Below are 16,409 nucleotides of genomic sequence, written 5' to 3' on the forward strand. Positions count from 1 at the left end.
ATGGAATATGATTTAAGGATCAATATTCGCACTAAAAACTTTTCGATGGACGAGTCTAATTTGTCTATTTATATTGACACAATAACTATATCATAAAAATATGAAATATTAACATGAAATGTTGATAAACTTTGATCCTTCATAAGTGCCCTTCATGTTGAATAAAAATCGTAATTATAATTAATAATCTAATTTTGGTAGAACTAACATTTAAGATTTTAAAGACTTTCATAAGGTAGAGCTTATTTTTTTATTGAGTTAATTAAATAGGATCGACATTAATCATCATTTTCATAATTTTTCACTTACTTCCTTTAAGTTTAATATATATATAACTCAAACGTAATTCTTAAAATAATATTTATATCACTTTTAAAAAAAAATGATACTTATAGATTAAAAAATATTATCAAACAAGAGATCAATAAAACAATACATATATTATTTTTCATAATACATGCTACGAATGACCTCAAGTGTTTGTTTTGAAGGAAGTATAAAGTGTTACATACTTCCCTCAAATTGAATTATTTCTCAATGTCGCCTAAGCAAGAGAAGCCCCCAATCGAGGTCGTCGAACTCGACAGTAGCGACGACGAAGACGCCGGCGTTTCCGTCGTCGGGAAGAGAAAACCAGACATGCCTCACGGAGGAACTTCACTGAGTAAATCACCGGTAATAGAAAGTCCCAACGCGATTGTTCCATCCAATTACAGGCCACTGGAGTCTCGAAGTTTCTGGAAAGCTGGCAATTTTGAAGTTGGTCGTATCAAATCAACTGCTATGCATGGTTCATTTCTCATCTTTTATTTTTTCGCAGTTCAGAGTTTACTTTTACTGCCAACATGATTAAATTTTATTTTACCTGTAGGTGAATTGGAACATGCGCGTGTTCATCCCAAATTTCTGCATTCCAATGCTACTTCTCATAAATGGGCGTTCGGAGGTAAACTTTATTACTGTGTACTTTTTCATTTGCATGTGGCACTTTGATCTAGTTTTAAAAATAAATGAACTTTGGATTGTTTTGGGTTTGATAGAAGTCTAATCTTATAAATCATAGTCTTATGGTGGTAGAAGATAGTTAATTAATAAGTACGTTTTGCAACTTTCACTGTGGATCCATTTTGCTCTTGTTATTGTACGACCACTGATACTTTGAATGTCATTGCAGCAATAGCCGAGCTTTTGGATAATGCTGTTGACGAGGTATTTACTGTAATGTTGATTATTTTTGTTGTATTGTGTTCTATGCGGTGAAAATAGAAGTTCAGGCTTTCTACTTATAATTTATCGATTCTGCTTGAGGTCTGGTTTCTGTTGAAACTACAGCATTGTCGCCCCATATGTCTTTAAGAGTTCTGCTATATTTTGCTGCTTTGGTTAACTCACCTCACACACTCGCTTTCATTGTCGTCCGACGGACTTTCCTTCAATTAGAAACCTATTGTCACAGAATCATGTCATTTCCTCCATGTTGAGCACAATCTAACTAAAATATTACCAAGTTGTTTCATTTTAAGCTTTCTTTCCCTTGTTTGCCGATAATATCCTCATACAAAAAGTTAGTAGTGGTACTACCGAGGATTTAGGCATTTTTGAATTGGTTTCTGGCGAGAAGAATAGCTTTGAATTGTTCTTACGGGCCATTGCATTTTTGAATTAATTGTTGTTAAAGTTGAGATGTTCATCGTTTGATTGGTAGACATCACTATTCGCAAGAGAACCATTCTCTTTTTATTTCTATTATTTTCATTTGACTTCTTGTTGTCTAAGGTGGCCCTAAGACGTAATTGTGGTATTCAAAGGTTAAATATCCTAAGAGGTTTTGCAACTAAAATGTGGTTCTTTTGTCTAAGTTTCTTTGCAGAGGTAGACATGAGGCCTCACAAGATCATCTTCTTAGCCAAGAGCTTGTTGGTCCCCTTGGGGAAGTTTGATTGAGTCTTGTAGTGAATCTTGTTTCTAACAACTTTCTAATTTAACATAGCATCAAGCAATCAGAACCAAAAGGCCGCAAGTTTACCCTTCTTTCTCTCCCCCTTGTTCTGTGCTGAGTAGGTAACAGAAGCTCCATTTTAGTAAGAACTTTAGGTTAGACACCTGTTGGTTTGGATACCTCACAACTTTCTAACCTTCGTGTGTTTCATTTCCTCCTTTTTCGTTTTGGATGGAAATTCAATTATTTTGAGACTTGAACATCTTAACAATAATTCTCACTAACCTTTGGTTTCTTCAATTAGACTTTCTAATACTCAAGGTTATCGCATTTGGCTCCTAACATTTTGTGATTTTCAGTTGTAAATATTTATTTTTCTCATTTGTTGTTTGTTCTAGCAAATGTGCCAGAGAGTACTAAGGCACATTTTCTTGATGAGGAAGAGCAGTGAGACACATTCTCATGTCTCTATATTATTATTTTGCAAAATATTAGAGGCTGCAATTGTTTAATTAATCTAAGTAATTGTTTGCTATTCCCTCTTCATTTTATATTTTTTACTCATGAAAGAGGTGTTCTTCAATTTATGGTGTCCTGGAGTAAATAAAAGGGGTGATGCCAGGCACTGTGAAGGAGTTAATTTTCAGCTGGAGTGGTGGAAAACGAAAGAGAAGGCGTAGGGCATGGATGTGGTCTTCTCGCACTAATGTGGGTCTTTTGGAGAGAAAAATAGGAGAGCTTATGAGGGTGTAGAAATGAATTTTGTACAGTTTTGGAGTAGTTCTTATCCCTTATACCATTTTGGTGCACTCATTAGATTCCTTTGTGTATTGAAGATCCGGTGTTGTTCGTAGAAAAACCATATGTTTTTGTAGGTTTTACTTTTTGATATACTACTCGTATACGGGCTTCTTTATGCCCCTTCATTAAATTTTATTACCTTATAAAAAAAGAACATTCTTATGTTGATTTTTTAAATAAATTATGTGATTAACTATCCTCCGTTGTTCAAGACTAAAGATTCTTCGGATATTTTGCTCACAGCTTCTCCCCTTTTCTTGGACCTACAATAGAAATTTTTCTGTTAGTTCTACCTAAGTTGTTGTGTCAGTTGCATTAGGGCAAAAAGGCCTAGATCTTTTGATGAGTTTTCTTCTTCATTATGGGCATGCAGATAACATAGCTGACAATTTTAGCTCTTTCAACCTGAACCGATCACCACTTTCTATTTTTAGTCCTGTGAGAAGTTTCCTTCTACAGAAGCTTATACGCTGGCAAACTCATATCATTTAACTGAGAGCCACCATTTCCCAGCCTTCAACATCGAAAGTCGTATGATTTATTTGGACGAAAATCTTTCTCCACCATGCCGACTTATAAAAAAATCTCTGGCTATGCTGCTTGCACTGGTAGATTCTGTACTTTCACTTTCATGTGACTCTTGTTAAACAATTTAGATAATGTGGTGAAGGGAAAATCAAGATTGTATGTTAAACCAGTCTCTCTTGCACTTGTATAAATTTTCTTTTGTTTAATGGCCGTTTTTCTTCTTTGTCTTAATCTGGATGCTTTGTTTGATAAGGTTTTTATCTGCATACTAGATAAGCAGTGGGGCAACTTGCGTGAAAGTTGACAGAATTTATAACCCAAGGGACAACTCTCCTGCATTGCTCTTCCAGGGTGTGGTATTGCTGTTATTTTCATCACTATCATACTACACTTTTTACCTTGTTACAATTGCCATAACATATACTATATCATCTGAGCAGACGATGGGGGTGGTATGGATCCAGAACGTCTTCGCAAATGCATGAGCCTGGGTTATTCTTCAAAAACATCAAACTCAACAATTGGACAATGTAAGCATCTAGAGTTTCAAATAATTGGATTAGGTGTATTAATTTGTATTACTGGCATAATCTGTTTTTGCGCTCCGTTGGTGCTTGGGAATCACTTATACTTCTGTGAGGTTTTGAGGCATTTTATGCTGCTTGACTTTTTCTTTTTGATGAATATGCTACTTGATATTTTGAAAGCTAATTTGTTTTCTTTGGTCTTTTCCTGGAGTTTAGATGGTAATGGATTTAAGACGAGTACCATGAGGTTAGGTGCTGATGTAATTGTTTTCAGCCGTTCATCTCAGTCAGGGTATCTCTCTCTCTCTCTCTCTCTCTCTCTCTCTCTCTCTCTCTCTCTCTCTCTCTCTCTCTCTCTCTCTCTCTCTCTCTCTCGTAGTTATGGAACCTGAGGGTCCTTCAAGATATCACATTGATTTCAATAAAGAATTTTTAGGAGTTGTTTTATGAATCACCAACTCTCAAGGTTTATATTATGTCCCTCTTAAGAAAACATAGCTTATTATATAATCTATCTATACTGTTATAAAAGCGGGAAGCCCCTAAACTGAAAAGTTAAATTACCATAATATCCTTCTTACTGATTTAAATATCCCATTTGTTAAAATATAAATAAATAATCTAAGTTTTTTTGAAGGGTGTAACCCTTTAGATTAGTAACTAATTATTCCTATTTTCTATTTGGTTTTCAAATAGAGCAAGGTAGGGAGCACCCTTGCTCTGATGGTAAGCACCCTCCACATCCAACCAAGAGGTTGTGAGTTCGAGTCACCCCAAGAGCAAGGTGGGGAGTTCTTGGAGGGAAGGATGCCGAGGGTCTATTGGAAACAGCCTCTCTACCCCAGGGTAGGGGTAAGGTCTGCGTACACACTACCCTCCCCAGACCTCAATAGTGGGATTATACTGGGTTGTTGTTGTTGTTGTTGTATTTGGTTTTCAAGCGTTGCTACTGTTGGTTGGTTTTTGTTAAATGGGAACAGAATATAAAAGGCTATCTTAACCCTTGCAAACAAAAGATTGATCCCTTAATTGAGAAAAGGAAGAAGAACAAAATGACACGAGTCCAGCGGCTGTGATTATACCAAAAGTCAAAGCACTTTACTGAATACTCATTTTTAAATAATGATACAACAATATTGCCCGACGTTTTATGATGCAATTATCATACCTTGTTGTGGCTTCAAAACCAATTCAGAAACGTTTCCTTGAAGTGTTTTATTTCAACGAGAAATCGCTGCGAGACTCCATACTATATGTCAATTAAAAAACCCTGTCATCTGAAACTTACTGCTCACTCGTATTACCAAACTGTTAGTTATGTTACTAGAATTGATATTATGCTTGATAATCTAATTTGATATTTTCTGCCCTTTATGGTCTAGCCGAGCAACTCAAAGTATTGGTCTTCTGTCCTATACATTTCTTCGGAGAACAGGGCAAGATGATGTGATTGTTCCAATGGTAAATATTCTTTACAATCTGTTGAATTTTTTAATATTTGGCACTTGAAGCTTGTAATCTGTTATTGAACATGAACATCTATTCTTATTCTTTCTCCTTTTAATTGAAAATTGATGCAGATCGATTTTGATATCTCTGACCATTGGGCTGAACCAATACTATGTGGCTCTCAAGATGATTGGTCAACTAACTTGAAAACAATCCTTGAGTGGTCCCCTTTTGCAACAAAGATGGATCTTATGCAACAGGTTGGTTGGTTAATTGGTGCAGATACTATAAAGCTACTTTTTTATTTTATAAATTTGTTTTGTGTGAAAAACCGTTTTAGAAAGTTACTTTATAGATTCAATTCTTTGTTGCAGACTCAGAGCTTCGATGTGTTATCTGAAGTTCTTTTTTATGAGAAGATGCCATGATCACAAAACAATCAAATATTAAAATATGCATTTATGTTAACTCATTAAGCATATCAAGACAAACCTACGAAACTCTGAGCGAATATGTACTTCCTTTTTCTCAAATTTAGATACACAGTTTTTCTCGGGGTTTTTTTTTTTGGGGGGGGGGGGGGACATTTTCTCTTTCCCATTTTTTGATCTGTTCGATTGTTGCTCCTTGCTTTTGTCTATTTGTAAAATCATAGATCTGTCAGGAAATTATTCAGGGTGTGTTTGGACGCTGTGTAATTGCTAGGCTGTGCAATTACGTAGACTAGTAATTTACAAAGACATGTTTGTTTGCCATAGTGTAATGTAATTACAAAGTAAGTTTCAGCATCATGTTTGGTTATATTGTGTAATTACGTAGCTAAATATTCTGAATTTTTAAAATAGAAGTGATTATCAAAAATTAAATCAACTTTCTTTCAGATGAGCAAATAAATTAACTTTAATTTGTGACTACTATATATTTGAATATAAGAAATATTAAATATTACTCCCGCCGTCCCAATTTATGTAGCATTCTTTCCTTTTTAGTCCGTCTAACAAAAGAATGTCACATTTCATTATTTAGAAATAATTTATTTTTAGAATTCCGACTTTATCCTTAATGAATTGATTTACAGCCACACAAATATCTATGGTTTGTTTTAGACTACAAGTTTCAAAAAATTTCCTTTCTTTCTTAAACTCCATGCACAGTCAAAGACCGCCACACAAATTGAGACAGAGGAAGTACGTTATTAATGGGTATTTAAAATACATTCTCTATAAAATTATATTATCAACTATGAATTTAAATTATATCATGTGAAGAGGATATGAAATTCATTATTTGTTGCATCTTTTAAATAACAAAAAATAGACATGAGTTTAAAAAGTTCTTTTTTTTAAAGTAATAAATTATTTATGCTAATGAACAGAAAACAAAGCTAGTAAAGTAAGAAATTATTTTAACATGTGTTCCTCATAAAAGAATTCTCATAACAAAACTTTATAAGCAATTTTATCTAATTGCTCTAGCATTCATATCTGTTGAAGAAAAGAAATGGAAGAAAAAGAGTGTAAAAAGAATAATATATTTGGAAAAGAAAAATAATAGAGAATTGAAAAGTCATCTTCTACACCCAATTCCATGTTGACCAAGTAATTTGCTTGGCGAGACAAACACACCAAAACTGTGTAACTGCATCGAGTTATACTCAAATCTAATTCCAAGGTGGCTTTCCAAACAGGCCCTTAGTGAAATTACTGCAAAGATTTGGGATGATTTGACACCACGTCCACTCTTGCTTGAGTACATAGCATATAACTCTATATATGCAACTATAGCAACTGCATGTACATGATTCTGCTAAATAAAAGCAATTATTGTTACAATAATTACTTTTATTTGTTATTACTGAATGTTCTGTCTTTCTCTTGTATGTTCTCCAGTTTGAGGATATAAAATCACATGGAACTAAGATTATAGTCTACAACCTATGGCTGAATGATGAAGGAATTTATGAGCTGAACTTTGATGACGATGATGAGGTATGTCTATTTCCTGAAAACATTTGGCTCAGCTCTCTCCAGTCTGAGCTTGGATATCTTGGCATGCTAGCTAATAAAGGTCAAAGGATTCTATTGCGCCTTTCACCTAAGACTGAATTGTCGACCATAAAAATTAGTACTTAGAACTTTTTGGTTTGCTGTGAAGGTCAGAACTTTTGGATTTACCCTTTGTAAACATGTTAAAAAGAATAAGGACGGAAAGTTTATACATGGCTATAACCATTTTTGTAATGTCCAGTAGTGTTAGAGAGTGCTACGCCTGTCAGGAGTTTATAATAGTTCTGGACTACTCCACCTATTGTCTTAAGATTTTCTGTTGGGTGCTTAGATTCTTTGACATGGTATCAGATTCAAACTTCGGGGAATTCATAATTCTCACAACAGCCTTTTCTTTTCATGCTCTATCTCTTTGAGTTTCTCTCTTTCAACTCAACCCATGGAGCTGCTCTTGGCTTCGCTTTCTCTCTCTATATTCAACTCATCGAGCAAACTAACATTGCTCCAGGCCAACTCATTAATCTGATGAGCCTAATATGACTCCCTTTACTCCAAGATCGAGCCTCCTCTCTCTCTATTTCTTAAAAAAGGTTCAAATCCATGTGTAAACCCCAGAATTGGGTTACACATTCGGAGGGAGTTAGAGAATGTTACACTTGCACAGCCTTGTGATTGCACTCTCTAAACCTGCAAAAACTGCGTATTTTTAGAGTTGATTTTCATAGACTATTTTGGCTTTCATTTCCATATAGGTGTCCACAACCTTGAACTTTCTGTTGTCCCAATAAAAAGTTTGTTCTGTAGTAGAGAGACAACTCTGTTTTGGTCCTTATTCATTAAAAAAAGAATGAAAAGAGAACCCAAAGAAAAACTCTATTGGTCGTTTGGAGGTATGAGTGTCAAAGAAAACCTTCTAAAGATAATTATATTTGAACATTTAAAATTTTATTTGAACCTTGTAAAGATGGAGTTCGTTTAGAGCTTTTTTTCTGCTGCGGTCAAGCTTCATGTGATTGGCAACCCACAAATTCCTTTTTCTCCAGAAACTTTTAAATTTATGGAAGCTTCTTTACTTGGGGTTGACCTTCCAGCAATCCATAAATGTCATCTTTCGATTGACGACCATGTGAAAAGTATGTTATTGGAAACATCCCCCTATGCATTTTTTGGACCATCTGGGAAGAAAGGAACAATGCTTGCTTTGAGGACAAGAGGACTCACATTGCTAGAATAAAAAATACTTGTCTTCAAATTTAATTTCTTTGGTGTAAGAAATGTTTAGTTGAAAGCTTAGATCAGTATATGGAGTTTCTGGATGTGCTAACTAATTTGTAACTGGAAGTATGTTGTTATAGGTGTTGGCTAAACTTGGTGTAGTCTTATGTACCATCTTGGTACTTTTATTAATAAAATCTTTACCTTACAAAAAAATGTTATTAGAACTCATAAATCAACATGTTCACCATTTCCAAAAACCAATCGCTGACAATGTTTGATAGCCTTGGTGAATAATTGGTTCCCCACCTTTGATGTTGTATGTCTATCCATACATCTCAAATCCTTGCCGAACTGCTGGAGCATGTTAGCAAAATGCTTTTTGTGCTTCTTTAAATCCCAATTCCCTAATATTAACTGATCATTGTTTAGGTCTAAGAGTTATGCCCCAATACATGATGGTTGAATTTATTTTTGAAGCGATCCATGAGAAATTATGTTTGATTGTGTTCGTTTTGATCAAGTAATAATTCTATTAGTAATAAATATGGCTAGAAAATGCGTATATACAAGAAGTATACCAAAAAGTAAAAAAACCTAAAAAAAAGATATGATTTTCTACGAACGACATCCAATCTTCCATACATAAAGGGACCTCATGGGTGCACCATGAAGAAATAGGGGACAAGAGGCTATTCCTCATATGTACAAAATGCATCTCAACACTTTCAAAAGCTCTCCTATTTCTTTATATCCATACGACCCGCATAAGTGCTAAAGGAGGAACATCCCAAGCCCGGCGTCTTCTCTTATGCCACCCCAATTGAACATAAGCTCTTTCACTGTCGTGCTATTTTGTTGAACTTGTAATATCAAGTTTTCAGACTAGGTCCTATTGGTTGTTATGGGTAGAGCTTTTCTACTTTTTCAAAATCTTTAAACTTGTGTCCTTTTTTTTCTTTCAAAGGGTAGAGCCTCATTCGGGCCGCCCCGGTGCATGACAAGATGCACGAAGTGACGCTTAGATGGTTTGGGCATGTGAAGAGGAGAATCACAGATGCCCCAGTAAGGAGGCGAGAGAGGTTGGCCTTTGGCGGGTCTGAGAAGAGGTAGAGGTAGGCCTAAGAAGTATTGGGGAGAGGTGATTAGCAGGATATGGTATTGCTTCAGCTTACCGAGGACATGACCCCTGACAGGAAGGTGTTGTCGAGAATTAAGGTAGATGGTTAGTAGGTAGTCGAGAGTGTTTCCTTCCCATACTAGTAGTATTAGTGTTAGTCTTGTATTCTATTATTACTAGATTTCTATTTCGCTTCGTTTTCTTATTATCTTATTGTTATTACTGCTTGTTACTATTGCTTTCTTCTCATCTTTCCTTGAGCCGAAGGTCTATCGGAAACAACCTCTCTACCTTCCAGGTAGGAGTAAGGTCACTACCCTCCCCAGACCTCACTTGCGGGACTATACTGGGTTTGGTTTGTTGTTGTTGTTGTAAAGGGTAGAGCCTGGCTTTCATGTAAGTAAGGCATCGTCATTGAGTTTCTTATGAGGATGTTTTACACAACCTTTAGGCGTGGCAATGTATTGCACATTTTAGATTTCGTACATGACCAGTAAATTTTGAGCGCATTGTAATGTTGAGCACACTAATAGTTGATTTAGTTTGGTATAAGCCTCAATGAGAGGCCAGTTTCATGGAGTGGCTCTTGTTAACAACTATGTCTCAACCTGAAACTAGGTTGGGCCAGTTACATGAATCTTCTAAATACATTGTGATCTAGTTGGGCCAGTTTCATTCCAGTACTTAGTAATTTGTCTTTTAGGACAAACCAAGGCTTCTCTAAAACTAGGAATTCTCCAAATTTCTCACCTATCCTTACAATATTGTAGAATCTCTTAGCGGGCTCTAGAGATTCCTGTGAAGCATGAACCTTATGTAAGTGTGTCTTTGACTTGCCTTGATCCCAACAAAGGAAGAAAAAGGAGAAAGAAGGTCTTGATAAACAAGTGGTTTTTGACGATTCCGTCTATGTCTAATGCTCTTGTTATGGAGTAAACTCATAATTCTCTTCATACAATAAGCAGCTAAACGTCATCTCCATTAGGCTAGAACTTTATTTCATTCATCTAACATGATTATAACTCCTCTGATTACTCTTAGTATGTGTCTTATAACAATGATTGTTGATGTATTATATTTTTGGACTCACGGGTCATGCCGCTGCTGTTCTTTGAAGATTTCCTGCTTTTCGCCCTCATCCTCCTCTTGCTATTTAAAGGATGTCGTATTTTTTCTTTTGTTGGTCAAGCAGGATATAATGTTGAGAGATGAAGCTAATTGTGGAAATACATCAAAAACAAACAAGAGAGCGCTTGAACAGCAATCCCATATTTCCTATCGCTTACGCTACTCACTAAGAGTAACCACTTAAATTTGCTTAATTCCTGTAAACATCCCTGCTGAATATTTTGCTAATGTATCTTAATGCCTGTGTATCTCTTGTCAGGCATACACATCCATATTATACCTCAAAAAATTTACAAATTTCAGTATCATACTAAGAGGGAAGCCCGTTGAGCAGTTTAATATTCTTGAGGAGTTGAAGCACTCAAAAGTAATCACCTACAGACCACAGCTTGCTGGGACATCAAAGGAGGTACGGTATGATAAGGGTTCTTGATTTTCCTGCTTCGGGGGCTGCATGTTCAAATTAGATTAGAAGAGTCCAACTTTAGATTGTAAACTGTTCTATTGTGTTAAATATTCACAATGAGAATAAAATAGCAGTTGTAATATTATATGAGTTTCTCCTCACATATGATTTTCTGAGTGTGGGTATTCACTAATTGCAAGTCTGTTGCGAAGCTTGTGGTAATATTTGACCATCATCTAAATATGTGGATTCAAACAACTTTTCTGCTGCAGATCTTGGTTGAAACAACTTTAGGCTTCGTCAAGGACGCTCCATCACCAGTTTGTGGATTCAACATTTACCACAAAAATCGCCTCATCAGGGTATGCGATGTTGTGGTTGGAGAAACATGTCATCTTCCAGAGCAGTTTTTTTGTTGCAATATCTTTCTTTTTTTTTGTGCAATCGCCTCACCTGAGTATTTTCAAAGAATTTTGATTACCATTATATGCAAAATATCTTTTTTTTCTTAGCTGAAGAGTTTAACAAAACAAGATTTTCTTTTTCTTAGTTGAAGCTGTTAACAAAAACTTTATCTGCTTTGGCCTCAGTTTAACCCCTCCCCCCCTCCCAGCGGGAAAAGAGAGAAAAAGAAAGAGGACAAACATTTGAGTAGACCTTGAAATTCATGAATAAATATTGGGATGTATGCGGGCATGTAGGTGCATCCAAACTTTGCAGTTGGTCTGAAATGAATTTTGCTGGACTTGTGATTACTTTAATAGATAACTTTTCTAAGTTAAACTTGAAATTGCCTATTGCTGATTATGTTCTTCTGGGTTTTCTTAGCCATTCTGGAAAGTTACTGCAGATGGTTCTTCCAAAGGAAATGGTGTTGTTGGTATGTATTTTGAGTTCAATTTAGACTCACTCTACTCATTACGACGATGATGTACTCAATTTCCCTTGACTCAGGTGTTCTGGAAGCAAATTTCATAGAACCTGCACATGACAAGCAAGATTTTGAAAGATCGTCTCTGTTTTTCAAGCTGGAGACTAGGCTAAAGCAAATGGTGATGGACTACTGGTATGTTCTATACCGTAATTTCAGATATTTAACAGGAGTTAATTATCTTTTTGTATGTTCAGTTATGTAAATTTGTTGGTCATATTTTCAATTCCTTGTTGGTTTAATCTTCTCTCAGAACCCTTAAGGGTTTTTTCCTCCTTTTTTCTGGATGAAATGGGGGCTGTGGAAAGACTAAAGAGAGGTTCTGCTTGTACTTTGTTGTGTGCATTTGCAAGTCTGAGTACTACATAAATCAACTAAGCTTTAGCAGTTCAAATATAATTTCAATGTAGTACATAAATATACTTTTTGATTGAAAGGGGAAATAGATGTAGTTCAGTGGTAATTATGCCTTCAATTTGCGAGTGGGCTGTCAAAGGATGGCTTGTTTTGAAGAACTTATACTGCAAAATGTAAAATAGCAAATAGTGAAACATGTAATTTTGACCTCGCGTCTGACTTCAGATGGTTCTGATTCATTTTGTTGGCTAATCTGAGTAATAATCAAATGGGCTCATGCTGAGAGATTTAAAATCTTAAACTAATAGAGATCTAGTAATTCTCACTTTTTCTTTAAAACTCTCTCGTAGTCAAATCCTGCTTCAAGTCATGAGCTAGCTATAGCACATGTGGCCAGTCTTGATTGTTAGTGCTCCCGCCCAAGATTATACCCTCTTGATCTTGCTTACTGAGAAATACAATTAAACGTTCCATCAGATAAAAAGGGGATGGGGTAGAGGTTATACTTTATTTTCCCAGCTTAAGGTATCCTTGGCTGTACTTTTCTCCTCTATCCTGTCTCCATCTACCTACTATTACTTCTACAAAACTACCGCCAAAATTGTAATTTGTCATCATCATTGTATTTTATCAGTGTTAGTCACTAAACTAGTAGTACTTCACAACTTGTGATATAGTCATGTCTCTTGTGATCATAATACAGGAAAGGTCATTGTCACCTGATAGGACTGAAGCCTCTTGAACCACATTTGCAAAATCTTCAGAGAGAGCAAGTGGCTAATGCTCAAATACAGTCGCCAACTATTGACCGTCAGCCAGTTACCGGCCTTGCAGCTCATCCCAGGCCAGATTTCCGTTCTGTGCAGAGTGACAAAGTGGGAAGAACCAATTCCAATAGGGAATTGCCAGCTGTACAACCTATTACAGGGAATGCAACTGTAGGACCTGGTTCTTTCTTTTCTCGGCATTTATTTGAGTTACTTTATCGTCTATGCTGGTTTTGCATGGTTGAGAAGTTAATGTGACAACATTCATGTTCCTAAAGTTATCAAATGTCTAGTTGAATAATGTCAATTTATTATAACAGTACAAAAACGGGGTTGACTGTTTCATTTTTTTCTTTAATGGAACATTTGCAGGGATCTGTTAAAAAAGATACACAAATAGCCAGTTCAAGTTGCATGTCAATTGATCAGATTTGTGAAGAGAATATCCAACTCTTTAGGAGGTACATGCTTCTTTAAAAATATGCCCTCTTTAAGATGCAGCCTCATGGCATATAGTTAACCTTGCATAATTGATTAATCAATGATGGATTTATACACTTAAAGAGTCATTTGGTACCTCATATAGGATAAGGTGGGTGTATCCCTTCAGATTGGATTGTTGATAACAGGATTCATGGCCATATTGGATAAGGTGGGATTATATCCACCCAGATTGTATTTCTATTAGGGAATTGTAGGCCAAATTGAAATCTTTGTCCTACGTATGCTATGCTGGAGTACTCAGATAAAATCTTAGTACAAAAATGACCTTAGATAATGTTTAGCAATATCATAGATTTGTTATCAAAAGTTAAAGGAAGAGAACAAATTTTAAGCCTTTTGCTACTGTAGAACTCTTCTACATATGCATTACTGTAATTTTCGTTTGTGTCCTTGTTCTTTGGCTTGCAATTGCTTTTTTTTTCTGTTACTAATCTCTCTCTTCTTTTTCTTTTCAATAATTACTTCCTTCTTCTGGTGTGTCTCTTCTTCGTTTGTTAGTTATGCTTTCGGGTTTATCTTGTTGCTCATTCTTGTTGTCAAAGTGTTGTCACAACGCCAAAAAATGAAGGGTCGTGGCCTGGGTTGGCTTACCAGGCAAACCCTGTACCTTGTGCTAAGACAAACTAAACAATCATAACCACGAAATATAACAAAACAGAATATGAACGATCTTTGGCCCGCTCTGCCAGTATTGTCAAACCTGGTCAGAAAACACATCGTAGGAGCTGCACATGATTAATCGTTGACAAGTTCTGGTGGAAATTAAAGGATCATGATGTGATGTAAAAAGTCATCTCTCCTTCATTAGAACAGAATAAAAGCCTTTAACATGGTGGGTGGCAGGAAAATCAAGGGGTGTAGTGGCATGCAAAGTGTCTTGTCTAGCAATCAATGAAGCTTGGAATGGACCATGAAAGAATAGAATTGAAATCCCAATAGAGACAGAAAATGCTAGGTGATTCTTCCCATATATCTAAGCCTTGGTGGACAAAATTATCTGGCACTTGGTGCTGGTGCAAGGCAGCAAGTACCCCGTGGGTTAGTTTAGGTACGCGTAAGCTGGCATGGACACCACCATTATTTTTAAAAAAAAGATTAAGGGTTGCAGTGTAAAGCAATTGAATTTGAGGGGAAGAAGATTCTGCAGAATTCATGCTACTGTTTCCTCTCGAGTTTGTTGATCAATGGATGAGTGACAACCGCATGTTGCTTCTTGTGGCATGAGCCTTCCAATATGAGTACATGATTAATGTTTTGAACCTTTGAATTTGGTTTTGCACTTAAATTTGCCTTGGAGATTTAAAGATATAAGCTTCTCGTCCTTTATCTCTCTTACATCTCTGATTTAGGAAGCCTGAATGTAGTTTCTGGACTAATCCTTATTTCCTGTTTCCTTCTCTAGTTTGTATCGGCTTTTGGCCTCCTCGTGTGATCACAAAATGTTTAGCAACTAAACTGATTGGCTCTACCAGTTTAACACTTTGAATCTTTGTTCGACAGGTGTGAGTCATACATCCAAAGGGAAACCGAGTTGAAACGTACAGTATGTAGCACTTCCATGCGGAGCATGTGTTTGATACTTAGTTTTTCTTTTATGTTATGTTATTGAACTTAGTCTAGTAATGGCACCTTTTTTATCTAACAAATTTGCATCAATTTTATTCTGTCCTGTTGGATGACACAGATAGAGGAGCTTGAGAAAGAATTAGAGGACACTAAAAAGAAATCTGCCGATCTTTCTTCACGCCTGGAAAGTCAGAAAAAGCTTAAACTTCTGAAACAATTTGGGTAGAAGGCATAACAAAGGGTCTATCCTCTCATGAATTGTATGCATTCGGCTTGATCATGTTGAATTGATAACCATAGGCTTCTCGGTGCATATTCTAGGGAATCTTCAACCTTCCATCCCCTCCCCCCCCCCCCCCAAACCCCCTTATGGGCTTTCCTTAATCCCCATCTCTTTTGTATTTTATACAGCAAATGCATGGGCGCACAAGTCCCCTAAACTATTCTACTATGTAGTGGCGTATGTATGATGCTGTCTGTTTATGCTGCCCCAACCAAACGTTCCCTCCCCTACCCCCACCAAAAAAAGAAAAAGAAAATTTAATTAATAATCATTAAAAAAACTCAAGATGAGTTATGGCTGTCCAACGGGACGTCCCGTCCCGTCTCGGTCCCGTCCCACTTAATTTTAAACGGGATGGCCCCATGTTAAACGGGACACGGGATGGCCATTTCGTCCCGTTTATCCCGTCCCGTTTCGTCCCGTCCCGCCCGTCCCGTCTGTCCCATCCCGCCCATCCCGTCTGTCCCGTCCCGTCCCGCGTCCTGCTTCTGGTATGATTTTACGCCCATATAACAAAGATAGAGATCGTGAGAACTTAGCAAAAATGGTAGTTGTATGTGGCTTACCTTTTACCTTTCCTTCTCACCCTGCTTTTGTTCATTATATACAAGAAACTTATAATCCTTCTTTTCAAGGTTTTCCTAAGACTACAGTTAGAAATGATGTTTTTAAATTTCAAACCGAATATCTTCAGTATATTCGTTGTGTATTTTTTTACTTAGATTGTAAAGTGTCCATCACATATGATATAGGTCGTAGTCCTAATGGTTGTGATTATTTAACTGTTACATGTCATTGGGTTGATCATCACTTGAACATGCAAAAACGTATTATTGGTTATAAATTTGTTGATTCAAAACACACTGGAGCATATATTGCAAC

At 36.4% G+C, this 16,409-nt stretch overlaps 1 protein-coding gene across 1 annotated transcript; it reads left to right on the forward strand.

Annotated features, from left to right (window-relative positions):
- Positions 1-500: 500 nt before the first annotated feature.
- Positions 501-15,743, forward strand: LOC104119020 (protein MICRORCHIDIA 1-like). Its single transcript, XM_009630411.4, has 18 exons — positions 501-790; positions 872-946; positions 1,175-1,209; positions 3,541-3,619; positions 3,709-3,798; positions 4,012-4,087; positions 5,178-5,256; positions 5,376-5,504; positions 7,134-7,232; positions 10,778-10,885; positions 10,973-11,122; positions 11,392-11,481; positions 11,948-11,999; positions 12,074-12,185; positions 13,111-13,345; positions 13,547-13,635; positions 15,179-15,221; positions 15,363-15,743. The coding sequence occupies exons 1-18, from the start codon at positions 538-540 to the stop codon at positions 15,468-15,470; spliced, it is 1,902 nt and encodes a 633-aa protein (XP_009628706.2). The 5' UTR covers positions 501-537; the 3' UTR covers positions 15,471-15,743.
- The last annotated feature ends 666 nt before the right edge of the window (positions 15,744-16,409 follow it).

This window comes from Nicotiana tomentosiformis, chromosome 2, assembly GCF_000390325.3.
Source record: "Nicotiana tomentosiformis chromosome 2, ASM39032v3, whole genome shotgun sequence".
NCBI lineage: Eukaryota > Viridiplantae > Streptophyta > Magnoliopsida > Solanales > Solanaceae > Nicotiana > Nicotiana tomentosiformis.